Source organism: Artemia franciscana, chromosome 10 (genome assembly GCF_032884065.1).
Source record: "Artemia franciscana chromosome 10, ASM3288406v1, whole genome shotgun sequence".
Lineage (NCBI taxonomy): Eukaryota > Metazoa > Arthropoda > Branchiopoda > Anostraca > Artemiidae > Artemia > Artemia franciscana.
In genome coordinates this window covers 25,463,729-25,489,974 of record NC_088872.1, presented here as the reverse complement: position 1 = coordinate 25,489,974, position 26,246 = coordinate 25,463,729, and the positions used below count along the sequence as shown (strand labels likewise).

Sequence of the window (26,246 nt, the reverse complement as noted above, 5' to 3'; positions counted from 1 at the left end):
CACATACTTTTGATAGAATAAGTATTATGGCTGGCTGATGTACTCTGGATCCGAGTTATGTAATTAAGTATGCAAATATATTAATCTTTGACAATAGCATTTACCGAACTTATTTTAAAAATCTAGAGGGAGACTAATTGTTTTATTTTATCTTTTTTGTCATTACTTTACTCCTAAAGTTTAATTTATAATCCGGATAATATTTATCAATAATAAATTAGAGTCAAAGAGAAATTCTTTTATATTTAAAAATTCGTTTACAATGTGATTTTTAGTTTTTTTTTACAATGGGCTTTACTCTTTACTAAGTTGTTGCCCAAGACTGCAACTATGACGCATACATAAAAAATCAGCTTACGGCACTCCCTACTTCGCCGGAGAGTGAAATTTGAAAAAAAGGAAAAAAACTGAAATTTAGGAAATGGGAAAAAAGCCTCCAAAGACCAATTTTGATAAGAATAATATCATCAGTTCGAGCTTATCAGAGGCCCTATTAGAGAGATCAAGCCATTATTAAAAAAAAAAAAGTTTCCGAGAATGTAATAGCACATTTTTTAAAACTTTGTAAAATATATATTTACATGACAAAAACCGTCTCGAGTTGGAAACAGAAATGAAAAATCTATTCGAATAGAAGAAAAAAAAAATTATGGCAGTAATAGGATTTATCTATGCTTTGCGACAGGCGGGATTGAATTAGGAAAGCTCCAATTAAGAGACATTGCCTCATCCACAGCACTATCTTAAGGTATTATCATGATTTATATTTCTTAGAGGCTGCTGACATACTTTCAAACAGTTGGTGGTAACGAACTGTAAGTAAGGAGCGAACCGGCTCAATAGTAACCGTAACTCCAAAAACTGAATTTTGATACCAATAGATACATCAAAAGAATCAGATTTTATGCTGACTTTAAATATATAAGTTTCATCAAGTTTAGCCTTACCTATCAAAAGTTACGAGCCTGAAAATATTTTTCTTATTTTCAAAAGAGGGGGAAACACCACCTAAAAGTCATAGAATGTTAATGAAAATCATACCATCAGATTCAGCGTGTCAGAGAACACTACTATAGAGGTTTCAAGCTCCTATTTGCAAAAATGTGGAATTTTGCATTTTTTGCCAGAAGAAAGATCACGGATGTGTGTTCATTTTTTTTCCCGGGGGTGATCGTATCGATCCAATGATCCAAGAATATTGCGAGAGGACTCATTCGAGTGGAAATTAAAAGTTCTAATACCCTTTTTGAAAAATTGGAGGGTAACTAAGCCCCCTTCCACGCTCTTTTTTCCCAAAGTCACCGGACTTACTCCCCCACAGCCCCCGGAGGACGAGCTGCAAGTTGTGGGCTTTGCCCATTGTTTACAAATACTATGGGTTATTTGGTTATTTTCAGGGGGAATTTTTCTTTGGGGAGGGGTCAGGGGGAGAAGGTTACGTGGGAGGATCTTTCCATGGAGGAATTTTTAATATGGGAAGGGAGTTTTCTATGAAGGGGTGCCGGATTTTACAGTGTTATTTAAAAAAGGATCGGAAATTCAATCAAAAAACAAGTTTTTACAACTGAAAGTAAGGAGCAACATTAAAACTTCAAACGAACAGAAATTATTTGGTATATGGTGGGGTTCACCCCCTCGTCAATGCCTCGCTCTTTGCGCTAAAGTTTTTTTTTTAGTACTTTCAAAAGAGCTATTTATTCTAATTAAACCCTTTGTGATTCAGGGTCATTCTTAAAAAAATGGAACAAAATTCAAATTTTAGCGTAAAGAGCGAGGTATTGACGAGGGGGCAAAGCCCCTCATACACGTAATAATTTCTATTCGTTTTAAGTTTTAATGTTACTCCTTACTTTCAGTTAAAAAAGCTTGTTTTTTATATTTAATTAATAGAAGAAGTACGATGGCTGATGTATAATCGATTTGAGTTGTGTAGCTATGTATGTAAATATATAGCTTTTGATAATAGCGGTTACCAAGTGTATTTTCAAAATATGGAAGGGGCAGATGCATCGTTTTGGCCCATAATTTTTTTTGTCATTGCTTTTTGGATAAACCTTTAAAGTATAATATAGGTAGTAGTTACCATTCCTGAGTCAGTGCCATATGGTAATTCATTTACTTTTAAAAATCTACTAAAAAATGCGTTTCCTAATTTTGGGTCACTATTTTTAAGAAAAGATCCAATATGGGCTGCTTCCTAGTTTTTGCACGAAATAAACTGTAGCTAATATCCTTACATGGTAGAGAAAGATGAGAACTTCGTCTATACAACCTACTAGGCTATTTACCCCAAGGGTTACAATTTTTGAAATCTGTATATATATATATATATATATATATATATATATATATATATATATATATATATATATATATATATATATATATATATATATATATATATATATATATATATATATATATATATATATATATATATATATATATATATATATATATATATATATATATATATATATATATATATATATATATATATATATATATATATATATATATATATATATATATATATATATATATATATATATATATATATATATATATATATATATATATATATATATATATATATATATATATATGTAGTGTCTGTCAATCTGTCCGTCAGTCCGTCCGTCTGTATGTCACTAAGTATAACGTCAATATATAAAAAAAAACTAACTAAAGAAACTTAAAAGAATTAAAAACCATCTTCTATAAAAAAACTGAAAAAAATAAAAAACTAAAAGAAAACTGAAAAAGGAAAAAGACTAAGAAACAATAAAAAATTAAAAAAAAGAAAACAGCTAAAAAAGAAAAAAACAAAAAAACTAAAAATAATGAAAAACTAAAAAAAAAAAAAAAATAAAAAAGGAAAAACTAAAAAAGAAAAAACCAAAAAAGAAAACTAAAAAAAAGACAAAACTAAAGAAAAAAAAATAAAAGAAATAGAAAAAGAAAGAGACTAAAAGAGAAAAAAGAAAAGAAAAGAAAAAAAGAAAAAATTAAAAAAAGGTAAAAAACTAAAAAGAAAAAAACTAAAAAAACTAAAAAAAAACTAAAAAATAGAAGAAACTAAAAAAAGGAAAAAAAAAAAAACTAAAAAAGAAAACACTAAAAAAAGGAAAAGCTAAAAAAATAAACTGAAGTTGTTTTTAGCACTTATAAAAAAAAGCTTTCTTATTGTTCATGAAATGAGCATATTGTTTTAGGAATCGTTCTTAAAGAATTGGAACAAAATTTAAAATTTAGCGTAAAGAGCGAGGTGTTGAGGAGGAGCAACCCTCTCATATACGTTATTGTTTTAAGTTTTAATGTTGCTCTTTACTTTCAGTTGAAAACACTTGTTTTTTTTTAATTTCTGATTTTTTTTTAAATAATGCCAGGAAATCTGGCTATACCTATACGAAAAAATCCCTCCTCTTCACGGATTCATTTCTTAGACAATTCAATCCTGTTTAAAATTTACCCCGGACAATTACCCTTAACATCTCTACGCGTAAAATTGAGTCGACAAAGAGAAAGCAAGACATAAGAAGAATTTTGTATAGGAATTCTGGCAAATTCTTCCAGTATAAAATTTCCCCTGAAAAATTCACCCCCTGGAAACCTCCCTTCCCATTGAAAATTATCCCTATGGAAAATCCCACCAGTAAAAAATTTGCCCCTTCTCCCACCCAAAAAATTTACGCTTATTTCCCAATAAAAAATACTGTACGTAAACATTGGGCAAATTTTGTAACTTAAGAACCTTTCCCCAGGGACTGTGGGGGTCATGATATCTCGAAGAGCATAGTTATTCGGCCTTTCAACTATGCTGAAAAAAACGGTTATCTAAAAATTTTGATCGGACGATCGCCCCGAAATTTCTTTTTGAGGCGTGGGAGGGGGCCTAGTTGCCCTCCAGTTTTTTGGTCACTTAGAAAGGACACTATAAATCATGTGCCATTCACGTTATGCTCTCTGTCGGGAGTAGATCACACTTATGTTGTAGTTATCGTTAAAAAAATAGAAGAATATTGAACCTGAACTAGAACTTTTAATTTCTGTTCGAATAAGCCTTCTCCCGATATTCTAGGACCACTTTGTCTGTTGATATATCTATAGGCATCAAGATTCCGTTTTATAGTTTCGGTTACTATTAAGGGTCGCTCCTTCCTTACATTTCTGAGTTCTGAGTATTGAGCCTCTTTTTTGCGTGGTAATTTCAAAGTTCTGCTTTTCCAGCGTAAAAAGTGATGAAGTATTTATTTAGTCTCTGGACTAAACGAGCATACTGGAGAAAACCCGTATATAATCAAATATTGTTTGGTATCCCCAAAGGAAATCAACTGCAACGGACGAAATTCAGAGAGTTTTCTTGAAGTTCATTCTCTTACACCATCTGAATGCAACTCTTTGAAAAGACAGTTAAGGGGCAAATTTATTTAAATCGTAGCTGTAGACACAGAGTCTCCCCTCCAAGGATTCTTGTTTACCTTTACTATTTTTTTGACGCGTAGAAGTGTATACATTTACACATCCTTCCTTATAATTTGGAAAAGACCAAAAACATAATTTTATAATTTTTTTTCAAGGGTAATAGGAGCCAGTAATTTCCCTTTGTTTGGGGGGGGGGTAGTATAGCGCCAATTTTTTTCACTATTCGACTAAGCTGTTCTCTTTTACACGTATTTTATGAAATTCTCAATTCAGAGAGGCTAAGGCACATTTACCCTTATCAATTCGTGTTCATGACCAGGTGCTTCTCATAAAAAATATTTTTATCATCCATAGATTCTTGGTTTGTATACCGTTTAGAGCTTTTATGTATTGCCCCAGAGGGGATCGATCAGCTATCCTTGATAAAAACCATTGGCTCAATGTCAGTCAATTAAATATTGGAACCGAAATTAATAATGGGGTTTTCCCAGTTCTTTCATTTATGATCACTCATAAAATATACCCTCTCACAAGAGAGGGGTAGGACAATTATCCCCCACCCCAAGATTGGTTCAATTTACCGCTCGTAGACAAATGTTTGATATTTAAATCTATTTTTTGTGTTGATGTTTTTTTTACCCCCAGGGACCTAACTGGAAGAAAGGGTACCGGGCGCTCCCCTCTGAAATTCTAAATTTTCAGAAATTTCTGGGAACTTTTTACTCACATCGTAGATTTTCTTTTTTATTAGGCCCCCAGAAAAAATAATCCTGAGTATTTGTCTGCTCATCCTACCCTCACATTGTGGCTGTATCCATCAGAACAAACATTCGTCTCCCAGATTTTAATACATAGAATATATTATGGGCACGGGTACGAAACTTTCGTTTATTTTGGAGGGAGCTTTGGCTTGTCATGTAGAATTAAACCCAATCCCAGTATGTTGAAAACTAATACTGATGGATATCGCAGAGCCAATCAAGCATTCTCTGTTGGTGGGGGAACACAACTTCCAAAGAATATTCGGAGGTGGCTCTGGTGCTCGAACTTCCATGAAGTTTTTGCCTATGCTTGTTATTACTTGTATATATTTCTATTTGGGATAGTGAGGCAGTATGTGGACCAAAGACCTTAACCCTATTACTGCCGAATAACCGGGGTAATATGTATATATATTGTAAGGGTTGATGACCAATGGATGATGCATAATCAAGCGTTAAATAATAATTGGGATTTTTAACTCCTTTAGGCAATCGCCTTCAAAAGCAGTACGTAATGCCGCATAACTCAGTCAGTCAGTAGAAGTTGAATTGTATTTCGGAGCTCCGTTAGAGTAGAGGCGTGAATCAGTTTATTTTTTACTGTCCAATGAGTGGAAACAATTCAACTATGGAATCCATGAGTTTTACATTAAATCACAGTTTTTATTTCCATTTTGAAAAGGAGTTTGAACATTTAGACTATAGGAGATGGATGGTGGAACATTGGACTGTTTGCTTCTATTATGTGGCTGCTTATATGCTCATAGTTTTTGGAGGACAACAGTTTATGCAGAATCGACCTAGATTTGAACTGAGAAAAGCTCTGGTGACCTGGAATGTTATTCTATCTGTCTTCAGTATTATAGGGACACTTAGAACACTGCCAGAGATGATATATGTTTTGAGGAATTTTGGACTTTATCACTCAGTTTGCATTCCTAGGTAAGTTCCCATTTTTTGTTATATAACTCTCTCCTTTTTTCAAGTAGGGCCTAGTGACTGAAAGGCCATTGATGAACGGGCCTGAAAATGTATCGTTCTATTCTTTCGCGAATTATCCCCCCTACCTTATAATTCTACTAAACTGTGTTGCTATCTCGGAGAGTGGTATTTTTGTACTTATTTAATAGTTCCATTTGAAAAATATATCTACCAATTCTTGGACTAAAAGTTTAATGTTTAGGCTGGTTTGTCTGCGAAAAGATGAATATTGCCCATTACTGATGTGTCTTTTAACGCTCTTTCTAAAAATAGATATCAGTCTATTAGGTCTACTCCCCACTAGGAAATATAATAAAAAGAAGAAAAAAATCGTAGTTCATAATATGCCCAAAAATTGTAGACAACATATTCCCTATGCATAAACTTCTTTACCGCCATACCCCCTCCCCTAACATGCAAATATATAGCCCAAATTATGTATCTTTAGTGCATTTTATCATGTCACTTTTGTTTTAAATTAGTAGCCTACCCCTATATTACAGGGAATCTTAAAGTGACACTTTAATTCCTTTTTTTGCTGGTACAAATGAGATATCATATAGAAAAAAAGAAAAATACTATTCGAGTCAAGATCTAATGTTCTTTCCAAATATAATATAATGAAAATGCGCCCCAGACCTCTTCTCCTATTGGGTCCATATGTAGCCCTAGGCTATTCATATGTATGCTGTTTTTCTTAATTGAAAATTTCTTAAATGAAAATGCGCCCCAGCCCTCTTCTCCTATTTGGTCCATATGTAGCCCTGGGCTATTCATATGCCTGCTGTTTTTCTTAATTGAATATATTTTGCATTATGAAATAGCAGTTGAGGAGAAAGAAGCAGAAAAAGAAAATTAATGCAAATCCACAATGTCGCCAAACTTTTGCATATAGCCAAGGGCAATATCTGGTCCATTTAAAGGAGGGGCCAGGTCTAAAATAATAAGGAACCACATTTCAGGTTCCTAGGATAAACCTTTTCTAGGGTCCAAAATGGAATTTGGAATGGTAACAAGTAGTATAGCCTATAGTGTTGAAAGGTGGTCTGCTGATCCGTTTTTTAAATGATAATTCGCCTACCTCAACAATTTTTCTCAGATAGTGGAAAGCTGCTATGCTAGGATTTACTAGAATAATTTACCTGTTGCTATTTTTTAAGTTATCGTAAGCTACGAAACTGATGAAAAAATACGGTTATATATAGCCTAGCATGTGGATTTGGAACTGAATTTTAAACTTCACTTTTGAAACTAGCTTTAATGCATGCAGGCCAAATTTTAATTTTCAAAAAGAAAAAACTATTCTTTCTTGACATTAAAATTTTCTGGTAGATTTTTTTTTTGCTAAAATTCACCCAGTGGTAGAAGGTAGCTAATACTTTGAAACCTCTTTTTAAGTCGCTGTTTTAATGTCACGATAATAACGTTTACTTAAAGCATACTCTATTTCGGAAACCTCTCAGGTGTTGTCAAAAATATAACATAGGCTAGCCTTGGCTAGCATTAGATTTTTGTGGATTTTGTTCCGTTTTTGCCGCGTATTTTACCTACCAGATTTAAGCTCTGAAGGGATGAGCTAGCTGTCCCCAATAATCTTCAGATTACCCCCAGTTTTTCTCCAATTTGACAAAAACCTTTGGTTCCTGTTTTAAGAATTGGAGTGTCTATTTGTTGTGTTTTTTGGGCGTTTCATTACTTGTCATAGAGCTAAAATATTATATGTCATAGAGCTAAAATAATCGCACTATGGTAAGCGCGATTTTGCTTGCTTAAATACTGCAAGGCAAGCTATAAAACCATTGTCAGTTACTAGTTAACAGCAAGAGGGAGAATATTTTCTCCACTTATTGACATTTAACGAATTAATTTTTGATAATTTTGTGTCCAGAAGCAAGCATTCGAAAAGCAACACACGAAGCTTGAAAATATATATATTTTTTTTTGTGGAACGGTGAGCTGTTGCTAACCAAACCAGCGTCCACATACTAATACATCCTAAAAAACCGGTAACAGAAGATATGTTTCTTTCCTGATAGACAAGACACGTCTACAGTTTAGAAATAATAATTTTAACTTTCGTTTTCAATGCCTTGGAAATTGGCGGTAGAGTAGTTAATTGGTTACGCTTTACAAACATTTACTGGGTGTGTTGATTTAATTTCAGAGGACCATGGGTAAGGGCGATTTTTTTTTTCAGAGATACAAGATTGCTAAATTTTAAGGAGGGGGTATATTTAGGAAAGGTTTTTTGATTAACAAAATCTGAAGAATTTTGGCGAATTTGGGTTCCTTTTCTTATATAAAACATAGGTTATATAGGGCTAACTAAATATTTACTTTTATTATCAAAAATAATTTAAACAAATGCTGGATAAATTTACTATCATAACAATCCCGTCAGTGAGGGAGCTCCCAAAATCTCTGAAAGCTGCACTTTTAGGCCTAGGCTTCAATGGGGACTTCCAGAACAGTCTAAAGGGGGAATTCACAATGTATCCAATGTTGGGTTTATACTGTATATTTATCAGTTTTTTGGCAGGCCCATGCCCACCAGGCCTTGTATAACTAGTATAGTCATTCCATGAGAATCCATAAATGAGAATACGCTTCTCCAGAGCCTGCTTAAACATTGTGCACATACGTGCCTAGAAGTTAAGGGGATACCCCCTCTAAAACTGCTCCGAAGTGCCCCTTCCAGGAAAACGAGTGCGTAAAAATCTTTTTTTCTCAATTAAACTGATTTCTGGGTGTGCATACCGATATTTTCTCTAAGCTTAATGGTAAGTAAATTTTTGAATATTCAAGCTACCGGCCCAGTCTATATCTCAGCTCAACGGTTTTGACAATTTTCTTGACACTAGAAGAACTGAATTGACATTGTCCAGGCTTTCATTTAGAATTTGTTCATAATTTCCTAATTCTTTTAACCATCTGTGGCCATGATCAGTTATCCTGTTAGAAGGGATGAAAACAGAAAATGTTTTTTTCGTCCAGAAGCAAAGGTTACAGTTATTACTATGACCATCACCATGTTCTTGTGATCATTTGCGCACCTGGACAATTTAACGAGTGTTTTACTTGAATAATTTTTATTATTAATTTTTTTTTAATATTGTAGCAACCAGTAAACCTGCTCTTTGACTTTTTGTGAGATTCTACAATGAGATTGACTTATGTGATGAACACGTGACGATAATCTTTGTATGGCAGGTTATTTTATCTAAACCAAACATCCCGCTACAATTATCACACAGAATTCCTAGTTTATGACTAATGAATTTATTTTTCGTTTGCATTTCCGATGCTTGCAAGAATGGTGAACTGTGGTCAGAGATCCTGTTTTACCGGAAACTGATAGGCGCTTTTTAAACCTTTGAATTGATCCTTCTTAGAAAACTCCTGTGTCGGTAGAAACTCTTGAAGTGTACGAAGCTGCGGTTAAAAACAACGACGGGCAGTGGCGAAACTCAGTTTAGTTGCAGCCCTTCCTATTCTCCGCCTCTGAAACTTCAAAGGACCATTTAACTGAATCTTTAAGCAGAAGCAGAAATATCTGAATATATATTTGTAGGCTACCACGCTGTATTTTCTTATTTATTTATTTGAAATAGTCAGTTCACTTCAGTTCAGTTGCTTCACAAAGGTTTTAGTCAGGGAGGCAAAGAGCCTGAGTTTTTCCTTGGGAACAGCTGCCCATCTGCAACCCCTGGTTACGCTTAAAATCAGTTAGCATGCCTAAAGCTAAAATTTTACATAGTTAATGACGTGGACTCAAGTATTCGGGCAAGGTATTTAGTTAGGGGGCAAACATTCTGGCTTTTCTTAGGGGACAGCTATCCCCTACAACCCTTGGGCACGAGCATAACTATTGACATGTCAAAGGTTGCAGTAATTTAATGTCATATGTGTGTCGTGAATTTTGTAATAAGAGCTTATGTTTTTTTCTCAGGAGATAGCTGTCCAATTGCAGCCCCTGGATAGGTACATGGTTAAATATTACTTCGAAAAGATAATAGTGAAAATGCTGACATAGTTAGTGAAATGGGCACAGAAATGAAGCGCAAAGGGGCTGCTATGGGCTTTTAAGTTCAGGGCCTGGTAAAGGGTGAGTGGAACGATTGGGTACAATTGGGCCCTGCGTTTCAAAGGGCCCTGACGGCCATCAAAATGGACAATTTTTTTGAAATTGTGAAACATTCTTAACAATTCCAGTAAGCATTGCTTCTGGAGAGAGATCATTTTCCAGGCTAAAATCAATAAAATATCATCCGACATCAACAACGAATCAAGATAGATTAAATAGTTATCAATTATGTTGATTGAAGGAAGATAATAGTGAAAATGCTGACATAGTTAGCGAAATGGGCTCTGAAATGAAGCGCAAAGAGGCTACTATGGGATGTTAAGCTCAGGGCCGGATAAAGGGCAATTGGAACGATTGGGCCCAATCGGGCCCCACGTTTCAAAGGACCCTGTGATCGCAAATTATGTCGGTCGGTCCCGGTTTTGCTAGTTTAGGAACTTCCAGGTATGCTAGGACGATGGCATTTGTCAGGCGTGTCAGGAACCAGACCAGATTAAATTAGAAATTGTCGTTTCCCCGATTAAACTCTCTGGGGGTTGGGGGTTAAATTGGAAAAATTAGAAAAAAGAGGTATTTTTAACTTACGAACGGGTGATCGGATCTTAATTCAATATGATATTTTGAAGGATATCGTGTCTCAGAGCTCTTATTTTAAATCCCGAGGCCCGATCCGGTGACATTGGGGGAGTTGGGGGGACCTAAAATCTTGGAAAACGCTTAGAATGGAGGGATCGGGATGAAACTTAGTGGGAAAAATAAGCAGAAGTCTTCGATACATGATTGACCTAGTCGGAACGGATCCGCTCTATTTGGGGGAGTCGGAGGAGGGGGTAATTCTGAAAATTAGAAAAAATTAGGTATTTTTAACTTACGAAGGAGTGATTGGATCTTAATGAAATTTCATATTTAGAAGGACCTCGTAACTCAGATCTCTTATTTCCCGACTGGATCCAGCGTCATTGGGGGGGGGGGTTGGGGGGAATCGGAAATCTTGGAAAACACTTAAAGTGGAAAGATCAGGATGAAACTTGGTGGGAAGAATAAAAACCAGTCTAAGATACGTGACTGACATAACCGGACCGGATCCGCTCTCTTTGGTGGAGTTAGGGGGGAGTAATTCGAAAAAATGAGGTATTTGTAACTTACGAGCGGGTGATCAGATCTTCATGAAATTTGATATTTAGAAGAATCTTGTGCTTTAGACGTTTCCCCCGGAATATCTCCACCTCTAAAATTGAGTAGGCAAAACGAAAGTAGGACCAATAAAAAGAATTGCGTATAGGAATTCTGTCAAATTCCCCCAGTGTAATATTTCCCCTGGAAAGTTCACCCCAAAAATTTCGATCCACACGGAAAATTATCCCGTTGGAAGCACAAAATCCAAGCACAAAATCCCCTCTGCCCCCTAAAATGTCTCTATACTTCCAAATAAGAAATACTATACGTAAATAATGGAATATACTTTAAGGAACATCTCCAAGGGTTGGGGGTATATTATATCCAAAGTTATAGTTTCGGGGCTTTTCAACTAGGCTGAACAAAATGGCAATCTCAAAATTTTGATCGTACGATTTTTGGGAAAAAGGGACGTGGGAGGGTGGCTAGTTGCCCTCCAAGGGGCACTATAATTTTTCATTTCTGTTAAAATGAGCCCTCTCCATATGTTCTAAGACAATTAGTTCGATACAATCACCTCTGAAAAAAAACCGCCTCCGTGATCTTTCTTCTGACAGAAAATGCAAAATTCCACATTTTCGCAAATAGGAGCTTGAAACCTCCACAGTATAGTTCTTTGATACGCTTAATCTGATGGTGTGATTTTCATTAACTCTTCATTAATTCCTTGACTTTTAGGGATATTCCCCTTCTTTTTCGAAAATCAGGCAAATTTTCTCACGCTCGTAGCCTTTTATGGGTAACGCTAAGCTTAATGGATCATATATATTTTTGGAATCAGCATAATAAGCCGATTCTTTTGATATATTTATTGATATTAATTTTTTTTTTTTTACTTTTGGTTACTTTTGAGCCGTGTCGCTCCTTACTTACAGTTCGTTACCACGAACTGTTTGATAAAAATGCACCCTATACTTAAATCAGATTCTTATCAAAATAATGTTCAAACTTCTCTCGTACGTTTTCTTTTTATGCTATCCACGGCTTCAAAAACCAAGCTCTATTTTATGTATTGCTATTTCCTCTGTAGGGATGTGGTATTTTGTTTTTGTCCTTTTTCCACAGGATGCTTAGATTGTCTTTGGTCTAGTCTAGACAGCAGTTAATTAATTGAGGAATGATGTGTTCTCTCATCGTTAGCCCGGATGCTTGATCTGAACAAACTAAAAGGAAATTGACTGAGTAAATAAATTGAAAGTAAATAGAAGAGTTGATGAATTCCTTAAAACAATGAATCGTAATGCTCCTAGCATTTATTGCACTTCGTCTAGCAGAGATTGGAGGAGGTTAACCTCCTCCAATCTCTTTCTCGGAGAAATAGTTTTGCACTGTTACATGGTTTTTTGTAGTGGTCAAAACGTCACTTTCGGTGCTTTAAAATTATTTATAAATAATTTAAGTTTATATTATTTCTTAAGTATTAGTTGAGTTCTGCTTGAAAGCTAAACTAAACTGCACAAGATCGGTAAAGAACTCAGACTTGAGTGTAAGTGTTTTCAAGATAGCCTTTAGGTTCTTTTGTATACATCTAGCTGATTTGGTCCCCTCCGGGAAATTTTCTACGAGTGCCCGTTATTAGCGGCAAAAAAAGAAAAAAAATGCCAAGTCCAAAAATCCAGGTTTGTAACTTAACACATTTTGAATTATCGTATTTGAATTGTTTCAAGGCCACAAAGCGTAAAATATATTTGAATCCATACTCGTTTACGCATTACACTAACACTTGCAATAAAATAAGCTCATCCAACATATTCCAAGAGCTGCATATCTGAGGCTCAACAGCTGGGGTTTGGGTCTGAATAACCCTGTCGAACGTTCATATATTTACATGTGTTAGTTTGTGTTTGTAACTTTTTTTTTTTGCATTGGACTTAATAAACACCTGTCAATGTTTGTAATAAATTACATGGAGCATCTTAGAAAAGATTGCATTAGGGGAAGGGTCCAAGACCGAAGGCCTCGCTCCTGCATGCATGCCTACTCGGAATTATAGTCAGAATTATCTGTTTTTTGGAACGTGACATAGGTCAAGTGTTTCAAGCGATTACTACTCGTTTCGCCAACCTGAAAAACCGGCAATTTGTTCATAACTATCGTATAACAATAAAGTTGAAGTATGGGAGCTTTAAGTACTGTACAGACAGCACGTACAATATTAGATTATCAAGTTTTAGTGGTAGTTCCCCATACCTCTAACTTGCTGAGGGCATTTGGCTTAATGCCAAACGAAGATATAAGAAAGCATAATTATTTTCATGCTGTAAAGGTAGTTAACCCACGAGAAAACACCGCTTTGAATAATGGCTTATAATATTGTATACATTTTTGAAATGAATCATTTTTTATACAATTCTGAAAAAGATGTACATGCTTTGTCTCTCACAGAGACTATCTGTCTTGGATTTACTCTAATTAGCCATGGCTCTCAAATTTCTCTTCACTTCCATCCAAGTTAATTTTAATTCAAAAATGTTGGCCTCAGGCGACTTGTTGCTGCAGTGAGTTGTTAGTTTTACTGTTTTGATAGTAGGTAATTGCTGCAACTACTTTATGGTAGCTCACCACGTCAATCGTCCAAATTAGACAAATTAAACTCACTGAAAAAATTATTTGATCTAGAATTGAGTTTTCTGTAAGATACATAAAGAAAGAGGAGGTTTGAGTTTTGCAACCACCAGGTCTTGCTACTGGATTTAAAAAAAAAAAAAAAAAAAAAACAGAAATCTGGCCTAGCTGCCAAGCTGTGTAGCTTCTTGGCCAAGTTAAACCTTCTCTACTGAACTTTTAATTTAGTTGCTATAGGTTCTCTTCTTATGGAACCTATTGAAAAAAGGGGCACCATTCATTAAAGCCCATTGTGTTGTGAGACAAGCCATGAGCTTTTATGTAAAATAGTAGCATTCCTCGTCCGAACACCGTTTTCAGGATTTTCAGGAACACCGTTTTCAGAGCTTTACCAGGATTCGCACTACCAGGATGGGAAATTTTGGTTATTGATTTTGTGGCTTATACTCTTCTTCTTGGTTTCCCAATTAACAATAGATTTTTCGATGAGAACATTTACCAACAAGCGAAAAAAACAAACATACTACCTTTCATTCACCATGCCAATGCCCAGACAAACTCTATTAGGTTGTCCTTAAGGTTAGAAAAACGTGATTTACCAGCAGCAGAAGGATTTGAAACTGAAAGCTACTGGAGAAATCTTGGTAATGGGCAGTGATGGTATGAGTCCTGCTATGCCCAGAAGTAGTCATGTAGTAGTAGCAGTAGGAGCTGGATGCTTTTTGCCAAAGATAAAAGTTATTGTTTCGGAATTAGACGCTTCCTATAAATCTATCCTTAAATTTCATGTCGTAGGTTGTTTTTTAATGCAACAAATTTTCAGTTTGTGACGTCAGGTCATTTAAGACTATTCCCCATACGCCTCTGAATGAAGTTTCTACTAGGCTTTCCATTATATCTATGGGGCTCATTTGTTTTGGACGAACACCACGTTGACGACCCTATTTTCCTTGTCTCTGAATAAGAAAAACAGTCGATAAAAATGCACCGAATCGCGTCCTTCGACATACCATTGATATTCCTCCTTGAGGTTTAAATTATATCCACTTTGCCTTGTTGGAATATGCCCTTTTTGTCATACTTCTAGGCCCGATACACACTTGGCGTTTTTTACCTAGTATTTCTTTTGTGTTGTCGTTGCTACTCAAGCGCGCACACACTGAGCGGTAAACATTCTACCGTCGCAACGTCAGTCAATCATAATAGATCTGACAGGGCTGTATCCAGGGTTTTTGTCGAGGGGGGAGGGTCTAATAAAACAAATGGTTGGGTCTCAACCAAAATTTGTTGGATATAAGACCTAGTGGCTTAATTGTGCGTTTTTCGGATCTGGACCCTGATATACAAATCTGGAAAAATTCTTGTCATCAGGACATGTAGCAGAAGGGGTTATCGGAGCCAAACTGAATTTGTGTGAAAGCAATAGTAAGGATTCTATTTGTTTATTTGGGGGGGACTTGACCATAATGACCTTGGTGTGGGAGGGGGTCATTAAATTACTGTCATCGAGTGATCTGCCAAAATGGTTTGTTGGGTCTAAAACAAACTTGGTGGGAAGTAAGCCTAAGTAGCCTATCCCAGATTTTTTGGGGGTGCCTCTACTAGACCCTGTTCAGGGTAGGAGGTTTCCAATTTCGTGTCGTCAAGATGTTTACCAGAAGAGGCTGTCAGATCTTACCGAAGGTTAGCGGGAAGCAAGAGCTAATGTGCTTAGCCTTTTAGGACCGGGATCTGATCTGACGTTGAGATATTTCAACTCTTGCCATCAAGACATTTAGTGGGAAGCTCTACTGAACGTCAGACAAGCGTGAGCAGATGTAGGGATAAGCGTCTTAGTTGTTTCTTTAGGAAGACCAACGTCTATGGAAGGAAGTAAGTGTTTGAAGGGTGGTGGGTGAACCTGAAACCTTGAACTCTAGATTCTTCTTTTTATATTATTGTGGAGATAGTTCAGTTCAATCTGGACAGAAGAGATATTAACCTATAATTCCCCTTCATCTGAACAAATAGTGTGTACGATTATGAGCAGAAGATGTATTATTTCTGTCACATCTTTCTTAGTTCTTTTGCGCTCAGTATGCGCATTAGGGTGAAACGAGGAGGTAGGTGGTATTCTTCCATAATCAATGTTTGTTCGAAGAAGTTTTGCCTCTCATGGAAATTGGAAATCATGACCTGAAAATTTTTGTACTCTTCCTGAATTTTTTATAGGGTATATTTCTCTATTGTGATCGTATTGGGTCATTATTCATAAAAATGCAGAAAATGTAGATTGAACCAGCATTTAAAACTTTAATACCTCTTTCAAGTATCAGAGTAGATTCGCTTCAATAAGGTTTTCTGCCATTTTGCGGTACTGGGTGACACGCTAATAACATATACTGGACTAAATAGCACCAAAAGGCCGTGGATGGGGCTTTTTTGTTTATGTTCGAGTCGGGGGTTGGGATCTAATTAATTGTGCCCTGGGTGCCACCAACCCTAGGAACGACCTTGCCAAAAGGTATCAAAAACCGTGATACAAATAAATCAGTTTATAAGGGAGGGAAGTAGCTCTCATATGTGGGTTCGTTTTGCTTTAGGCGCATTACCGTACATATTATAGTTTCCTTATTATAAAAATGCATAAAGAGATTAAATTGATAGAAGTTTTTCACGTGGAAGTAAAGATCGAAGTTAAAACCTAAAATAAGCAGAAGTTATACTCTATATAAGGGGGCAGCAGCCCCCTCAATACTCTAATCTATGCCAAGTTTAACTTGTGTTTTACTGAAAACATATTAGAATGTTAAAAATTTATAGGCTGGTAATTATAAATGTTTTTTTTTTTATTTATTTACTGTCTTTCATTAGCATTAGACTACAAAAATTTACCATTTAAAGCAAATAAAACCGCAATAGGTCCTTTAATATTGCCAAACTTGCTGTAATAGCTGGTTTGAGAGAGGTAACAGCCCCCTCCCTACATCTGCCATAATTTTAGTTAACTTAAGTTTTAACGGCTCTCTATGATTTCATGACAAAAACTTGTTTTTTTTAAGGTAACTTAAGGTAATCTGCCTTGACGCACCTTGAAATCTAACTACAATAACCAAATTATCAGCTCAAAACTAACCTTGGCCCATAGATGCTCGTGCGTTTTTTCTTCAAGATCACATATACTAGCAGCCATGCGTATCTTTAATTGTTTTGGCTCTTCTGGCAAAAAGCTTCTTGCAGGCCGTTATGTTTTTCAAGTACAAACTATTATTCATAATCAACGCAATAAGGAAAAATATATATAAGGAATACTGAACCGTAATTAATGGAGATCCAACATTAAATATTTTATAACCCATAATACAGCCCAGTGATATGGCCATTCACAATTTTCGTGTGAGTTCCAAAAGGAAGGGTTCATCTGAATGTTGTCAGTATAGAAAACGGTATTTTAGAAACGGTATTTTTACTAACCAGGCATTTTTATTTAAAATAAAAATTTTCGGTATATTTACTACGCAAAGAAAAAGAGCTGAAACAAACTTACAAGTCAACCACCAGAACGCTAAGCTTCTGGGCACAATTAACTATTAGTAGTGCTTTTAAAATAATTTTTGAAAGTATTATTAAATTGATTCTTTGATTAAAGGAATAAACGTTGACAATATACACACACTCTTCATCTGATACAGATATATATATATATATATATATATATATATATATATATATATATATATATATATATATATATATATATATATATATATATATATATATATATGTCATATTGTATATTCGCTTTTTTCTCCTCCCCTCGTTTGTTTCGCTCTTTGTCTGGTACTTAAGGCCTTTGGCCCCATCAGGCTCATCATCATGACACTATGTTTCAATTTTTTGGCGTAAAATCAATTGTGTATAGGCTTATATTATAAAATCAAAAATATATAATAAATCAAAAATCAAGAGTGTTTGACAATTTTAGATCAGAAAGTTGAGGATAGCGTGTTTTGGCATTTAGCGGTAAAGTAATTTCATGATTCAACCATATTTTTTTTTCTCGGGAGCCGTAAGCACGCCCGAGAATTTTTTTTTCAAATGAAGTGTGTATTTTGGCATATTATAAAATCAGGGATATATAAATAAATCAAAAACCAAGCCTTTGGCAATTTTAGATCAGAGAGATTACGACAGTGGATCTTCACACCTAGCGGAAGTACAATTCCATGATTCAATCATATTTTTTTCTCGATTGCCGCATGCACGCCCAAGAAAATAACTGTTGCGGACAGTTATGTCATCACAATGTTCTTTTTGTCGTTTGTGTGCGATAGATCTTTATGTTTGCAGGTTATTAAATAACTTATTTGATCTGAAAGTCATTGCGAAACTATTCAAAAACATTTGTCTTTGATACGTTTACCTACTAATATAGATTCTCCTTTTATTTAAGTTATTGTTAAGTAAAGAATTTGAAGTAACCAAATTTTGGAATGTAGCAAAATTTTGAAGCATTTAGATTCCAAGTTTTTAACCTCAGGCGATAAAAAAAATATTTAGAGAACAACTTAAAATTTTGATTAGAGAAAAATAAAAAAAAAATTGATAGGGACATAGAGAGGCCATGGTGTGTTTTATGCAATGCTATTTTATTGCTGAATCTTTAACACCTTCTTCTTCAAAGCTCTAAATATTACAAACATATCAGAAGAAAACTGGACTTTTTCAAACATGAGGCTGCCTTGAAGAAACAAAAGTTGAATTTAACTGAGAAGATTCCATTAAAACCTCTCCGTATTTCAGGCATCAAATGAAATTGCAATGGAAGTTGCAAAAAAATGAAAAATCCTCACACTTTTTTTTATTAAAATCGGTTTTAATAGTTTCTGTAGAGAGTACCGATATGGTACTTGTGTATTATTCAGAACACACTCAATAAGTGAAGATAGGTTCTTTCGTGAAACCAACTACTACGCAGGTACATTTTATGAGAAAAATCGGTCGCACAGCCACAAAGACAAAACTCGATTTAGTTTGCTACGCATAGTGATAGAAGATAGTGTCTGAACACAGATTTTGAAATGAAGATTTGGGATTTGCCAAAGACTGAAAAAGAGGCAATTATGTTTTTCTTGGATAAAAAGTTGTTGCCCACAACAAAAGAGTGCGTCAATGGACACAACATGACTTTATTCTCTTACAAGAAGGAACATTACGAGAAGGAACGCATAGTGATAGAAGATACCAAATCTAACCTAACTTCACTTATTGAGTGTGTTCTGAATAATACACAAGTACCGATATTAAATTGCGTAAGACACCTTTGTCCAACAATAGAATTTAGAGACGTGTTTAAACATGCCCGTGGATGTAATTGAATAAATTTTATTTTAAATAAAGGCGGCATCTCCCGTCTTTCCCTTTCAACTTGTCAACCGACCGACGTTAGTCATGTTCCCAATTATTCACTTTTGTGAGGAATATTCACTCAGAGGAAATCAAAGAAGAGTTCAGTTTATAGGGAATTAAAAATTACTACGGATGATAAAGATGTTGTGGAGATGATAAATTCATTCTTTGAAAGAATGAAAGAAATAATACAAAGGAAAAATTAGTGTGTTGCACCAATGGAGCCCCATCTATTCTTGGATTGAGGTCGGGTCTTCATACGAAATTGAACCAGGGTCCGTCGCAAGTAAAGAGAAAACGCTACATTGTTTACTGAATTGGTCTTTTTACCAAGGCTCGACCAAAACCTTTACAAGATCTAGTCGACCCTTTTTGGGCAATTGTCAATTTCATGAAATCTAATTCTCTCCTATTATCCATTTTTTTTTTCAAAAAATTATGCAATAACAGTAGCTGTAATCACGTCATTTTTCTTTTCAACACTGTTATTTGCTTGTTACCAAAAGATAATGCTGTGGCCCGGGTCTGAACTAAAAACTAAATAAAACAGTTTTTAGAAATAAAAGGAAAGTTTGGGTTTATGAAATGCTGTAATGACGAGACTGGAATAAAAAAAAGTAGCTTATTTATCTGGCATTTTGGACCAGCTAAGTAAGATAAATTTAAAACTGCTAAGGAAAGAAACCCACATTATTTACTTCATTAACAGTATCCGGGCTTTCATGTCAAAGTTTCAAAAATGACAGAGTAATGTAATTCATAGAAACTTTTCAATGCTTCCAAATTTTTCAGCGAAGCTGAAGAATCCAAAGGGGAAGTAATGGATAACCTAAGCGAGGAAATTTTCAACACCACAAAGCTCTTGGGTCTGAAATTCCTACTTTTCAATTATCCTGACCACACTCAAGTTCTTAATCTGAGTAAAACCGGTTTCTCAGTCTGTATTCGGTTATAATAGCTTAATCTGAGTGAGATAAGCTACTATGTAGGTATATTTTAATTGAATATTTAATATATAGAGTTGGTTATGATAGCTTTGGTATTTCATATAATGCGTTCTGGACGGCCTGCTATCTATAATTTTCTGTTGTATTTTCCGTAATTTTGTTACTAAAGTATTATATATTCATCGTATTTTGGTATATTTCATTAGCCTTTGGTGTGGTCGCTATAACCCTTATAAACGTTGCTATAAACGTCTTTCATCTAATCACAGCAAATTTGGCTCCCTTCCATAGAAAATACCATAATTCTCTGTTATAGTTTCCATAATTTTGTTACTAAAGTGTTAAATTTTCGTCAGATTTTGGTATATTTCATGATGATTAACCTAACTTCACTTCTTGAGTGTGGTCGGGATAATAGACAAGTACCCTGAAATTCAATGTCATGAGAAAACTGTCTTAGTTAGAAACCCATTTTATGTGTCCTGTTGCTGACATTCCCAATCAAGTACCGTATAGGACGTATTTTAGAGCTACAAAATGACTTCTTAGCACGCGAAATATTTCGAGAAAAATTGACATCTCAATTTTGACATCCCAAAGTCTCTTAGGGTACACATTTGTACCCTAAAGTCTCCGTGCTTTCTTTTCAAAAATTGGTACCATTTGCCTCTACTTGCCTCTCCGGAAATGGGTTTCAACTCTTTTGCAGATCTAGACAAAAGCCATGAATAAGCTGGGTATTGAAGATGGCATGGGATTGGCCTTGACCAAAACTCAACAAAGAATTATGATATTTGCACAGCAGATTCGAGCTTAATTATCACATAAGTAAGATGATTAATTCTAAATAAAAATCCCATCGCTTTTGTTAATTCCGAAAATATATTACCAAACCCTTCGTTTTGTGTGGTGATTTCCAAGTATTGTAAATAAGAAAGGGGGGTTTGGGAACATCTTTAAAAAATCTAAATAAAGGCCGTAATTAAGGAAAGGCTGAGAACCACTGTATTGGATGGATGGCTAGATTTGATTTTTCTAACTGGAACTTCCAAGGAGCTATAGTTCAAAAATTAATTCTTAACTTTGTGTTTTATTTTTTTCCAGAATTATTCTTAACTTTCTGTTTAAGCTTCAACTTAAGCTCAACTTACTTAAGCTTCACTGAAATAGACTTGTATTTTTTTCTATTGGCTGCCAGGAATTTCTCTTAGAAGAAAAAATCTAGTGCAAAAATCATTTCATTATTTTGAGTTACCTGCACCCATACATTGTTTTCAACAGTTTCGAATCGATTCACCAATTCTAAGAAAGTCACAGTCGTGTGGTTTTTATCTGTTTAGAAAAATGCAATGGGTACAACCATCCCATGTAACCTAATAACGTCGATCTTATTCTAGCTGAAAATTTGCTAATTCTAGGGGAAATGTTTTGGATAATCAACTTTCGAAAGTCAACTTTTTCAGAATTATTCTTCTTTTTCCACTTTTTCTTTTTTGTGAGATAATGACTTGTTGGCCAAACAAACAGGCTAATAGTAAAATAATGAAAAACAAGGCTAGAATGCATCTTGTTTACAGAATGATGACTGCTGCGGAATATTAATCCCAAGGTTAGCGCTCTTAGCGCTTTCGGCTATGATTCTTAATGACCACTACTACTACTAACTTCACATTGCCGTGCCAAGCATCCTGAGGCCAGTACAGCAGTTGACGCTCTTCAGTCACTCCAATCTGTCCAAAATTACTCTTTACTCTTTAGCATGAAGTTCCAATTTCCTTTAAGTCCTTTTTATGACCTCTTTCCACCCTATTAAAGAGTGCTGTGCTTTTCGTGTGTCCCAGATGGATGACCAAAATGCATCATTTTTGGCAACCAATCATCCTTCATTGGTAAAGTGTTACCCAGCTATCCCAACCGTTCTTTCATTATTGACCTAGAAAACGGGACTGAGCCACATTCTTGTCCAGCTTATTGCTTGATATAGAATATCTCAAGCAAGTACCCAAAGCTATCCTTAGACAATTATTCTGGAAGACAGCTAGAATGTCTCTCAACCATTCAAAATGCTCAAGTTTCAGGGTCATATATCACCTCCCATAGTAGTGCGGCTTCCAATATCCTTATCTTAGTTCAAAGAATTATCTCCCAAATCTTCTTAAGGACTATGAAACTTGAAAACAAAAACTTTCAGTAATAGTCTCGGAAAGAATCGTATTAATTACTGTATTTCTGGTTTGCCAGTGCAAAAAAAAATATTTTTTTTTGCTTATAGAAATAATTTTTTGGCAGTCAGTATTTATTGGGGTTAAAAGAGGGGCGATGAAACTTTACATGACAAGCAAAGCTTTGTCCAATAATTTATATGAATTTAGTATGAATGTATTCTTATCAGTCAAGCTTTGATTAAGAAGAGAAAGAACTTTGAGTCGCCCAATGGTATTTAACGATAGTTATTTTCTCCAATACCACCAAAAAATTGCCTCAGAATTTAAAGCAATTATTTATTATAATATTATTCCAGTTAAAAATGACACTCGACTTAAGCCTTTGCTTGAAATGATTTAAGTCATGTATCGAGAAAATCTATTAATGGGCATCAGTTTTGTTTGCCTTGGCCTGAAGTTTGGTTCAAATTCAAGTCGTTTAGCAAACTTGAACTTAATACTGTCCCTCGGGATACCCATCGGAATCTATCAAAGTCAATTTGACTTAATGGTAATCTTCCTTTCAAGTGTTTGCATAAACGTGACAAATAAATTGCATTTATTATTTTTATCTTTCAGCTTTATCGAACACAATCGAGTTTCTGGATTTTGGACTTGGGCTTTTGTCATCTCGAAAGTTCCTGAATTGGTTGATACCATATTTATTGTGCTGAGGAAACAACCTTTGATATTTCTCCACTGGTATCATCATGCCACCGTAAGAAAATGTTTGCAATTAGTATACCCTTGTGTGACCTTATATTACCATGATTAGTTCCTTAAATTCACTTGATTTTTCATTGAATCAAATTTTGATTCATTTAATCAAAATTATTGTTCTTATTTTCGGCCTCTATCTCTTTCTTACTCTTTCTCTCGCTTTCCATCACAGTTTCCAAAAAGTTTTTGTTCCAGAAGATCAGTTGCGTTTATTTATGAATATCCACCTCTGCTTCTAAGTTTCATGTCTAACTTACTTCCATTCCATTCTTAGTTGTCAGTGTCACGGCATGTACAAACAGTGTGTACTTTTGTACACTGTTTATACATGTTCCTGACAATTGGTCGTTAACTTTCATAAATTCTTACAAACAGGAGGTAACGATGATAAATTAATAAACCTTAACGTTTATGGCCAACTTTATCTCTACCTCTCGAATTTGGCACTACCCTTTGTAACGTTTAAGGTGTAGACTCTCTAGCGTCCAGAGACAATGCTGGTGGGTTGCAGATTGAGCCAAAGACGTGCCAAATTTCGAGTATTTAGCAGTACAGTGCAAATTAGGCATTCACATTTCTAGAAGAAGTGTTATCATGCTTTGAGAAACAAATTATTCTACTTGTGTCCTGAGGTTAATAAACAAACTGTGAACATTGCCTACTGTAGTTTTTGATGAAGAATTAAAATCTGTCATTAAAACTTCTTAATCTAGAAACTTCAAGCGGATAAGAGAGCTAAGCAGATGCTATAAACGCCCGTTCATTCGGAGTTCACTATCAATTTTCTCTAAATTACTATTTTGAAGGTAGGGCAAGTTCGTCTCTGACAAGTGACGATACTTTGACTCTACCATTGAAAAGTTTCTATGTCCCGAAATATTCCTAGAATATGAACGTTCCTAGGATCCCTAGTTAGATACAGACTGCGACCATGTTCGCCCTCTTCCTTTGAAGTTGCAATAAATTTTCTCATGGGAAAGCAGCTTTGACTCTTTAACAATTTTGTTCATTGGTTCATTGCAAGAGCTGAGTTTCTAAGAAGAGGTGGACTTTGCCAGAATATTTGGTTCTTGGCGAAAAAATTGGATAACTTTAAATTTAAAAGTACGAAAAATTGCCCCATAAGCAGCAGCTGGAGAATATATTATCCTGCGTAAAGCACATACAAATATGTTAGGTAGTATTTTAGGTATAATATTTACCCATTTTTATTTGTCACAATCACGGCCGTCTACCGCGAAGAAGATGAGCTTTCGAAATATGCAAAGGTACTTATCGGTTGTCGGAAACACGCCCAAGAAGGGAAGTTAGGTAAATCCAAATGAAATATAACAAAACAAGATGATAAAATAATACCTTAAAAGGAAAACCATGGAAACCTAACCTAACCCACCTCCCTCCCATGTGAAAATATATAGCCCAAGTCCATTGCATTGTATCATCCGTCGCCTTGTTTCTGTACCTATGAAACCGGTGTTCTAAGCTGTAACATAAGCGTATTTCTGGAGTGTTTCCAGTAACCGAAAATTAACCGATATTAGATGAAGGAATCTACTCGTTTTATTGATTTTAAATTATAAAAACAAGTTAAGTTCCTGGCTTGAACTATTACCGTACTAAAAATAATAGCTCATTTCTATGAAACTGTCCCTGAAATGACTAGTAATGAAGCTGAATTTCTCATCTACGATTCAAAAATAGCTGTTCACTGTCAAACTAAAACATAAGTTAACTGAAGGTCTGTTTTATTTAGAAAGCGTTATTCTAATTAACCTTCTCATCGTTCCTCACTTTCTACGTTTTATTAAGGAATGATGTTAACTTGAGATGATTAAAGAGAAATAGGAGAAATTTTCTTATTTCTGTTGCAAGAGCAACACTTTGGATTTGTCCCGTTTTTTTTTTTTTTTTTTTTTTTTCTATGCTGCCGATGTCGGCTTATTCCTGGAAACTGGTAAGGGTCTAACCTGTGCGGTTTTTACGGAAAGTGTGGACCTCAGGCCGGATTGATGAATATGGCATTACATTTTGGAAAGCTCCGCAGAACTCTTGCCTGGGGACAAAAAGGATGATTTTTGCTTGTCCACGAGCCAGAGCCCATGGTGTGCGAAGTGAAGTGGAGTTATGTAGCCTATGTCAGAGAGGAGTATCTGAAGTTGTGCAGCCAAGCTTTCGTTTCAACAAACCATGTTTCTGCTTTCGAGTGGAAAGCTCCGTTCTAGCAGGCAAGCAGGCAGGCACCACTTTCAAATTGAAGATGGACTAAAATCTATAAGTGTTAAATATATGTGGCAGTTATCCGGCCCCACAGCCATTATATCTTCTTTGAGTGATAGATAAATGGAAAAATTTACAGAAACAAAAAAGCGGCATTTTCCCACGGGTCCGAAAGTGCTGCCGTGATTTTGGCTGGGTTTATCATTTGTTTTTTCGGACTTGGGATTGAGGTAGAGAAATGTTATCAGATGTACCTCTTAAACTTTAAAAGTTCTCTCATTGCTAAAGAAATTGGAGCTTATCCTTTGCTCCTTTCTAAGTGGTGACGTTAGAAAGTTGGCCTACGGCAAAAAAAAATCAACTTTTCAACTAAGACAGATAGAATTATTTTTTTCGACGGCAATCGATAGCTCTTGATGAGCTGATCAAAGCATATGTCATCCATATATTGGTACAAAAATTCCTTCATGAGATATGCTAGTTCGAAAGTTTCAAGGAGTTGACAACTTCAGTAGTAGGGTACACACTGAAACCAAAAATAAGCCGATACCAATTGTGAGACATGTAGGGACTTGTAAGGAAAAATCGGCTGTTAGCTCACAATCATCTTCGGCAGTGAGGGGTTTGCAAATTTTGCTATTTGATGTACCTATTATTTGTTTCCAGTGTATTTGATGGTAAGACCGACTTGGTTCCAGTGGTAAGACATGTAGGGGACTTGTAAGCAATAATCGTCTGTTTGGCTACAATCATCTTTAGTGAAGAGGGGTTTGTAACT

The 26,246-nt window shown here is 35.2% G+C and overlaps 1 protein-coding gene across 3 annotated transcripts in view; it reads left to right on the top strand.

The window, feature by feature from the left end:
* LOC136031971 (very long chain fatty acid elongase 6-like) overlaps nucleotides 1-26,246 on the top strand; it is a 51,136-nt gene that overhangs the window by 6,423 nt on the left and 18,467 nt on the right. For all 3 annotated transcript variants that reach the window (XM_065711998.1, XM_065711997.1, XM_065711996.1), the window contains exons 2-3: nucleotides 5,675-6,128; nucleotides 23,111-23,249. In XM_065711998.1, coding sequence (XP_065568070.1) covers nucleotides 5,794-6,128; nucleotides 23,111-23,249 — 474 coding nt within the window. In that variant the 5' untranslated portion in view covers nucleotides 5,675-5,793. The remainder of the gene's footprint in view (nucleotides 1-5,674; nucleotides 6,129-23,110; nucleotides 23,250-26,246) is intronic.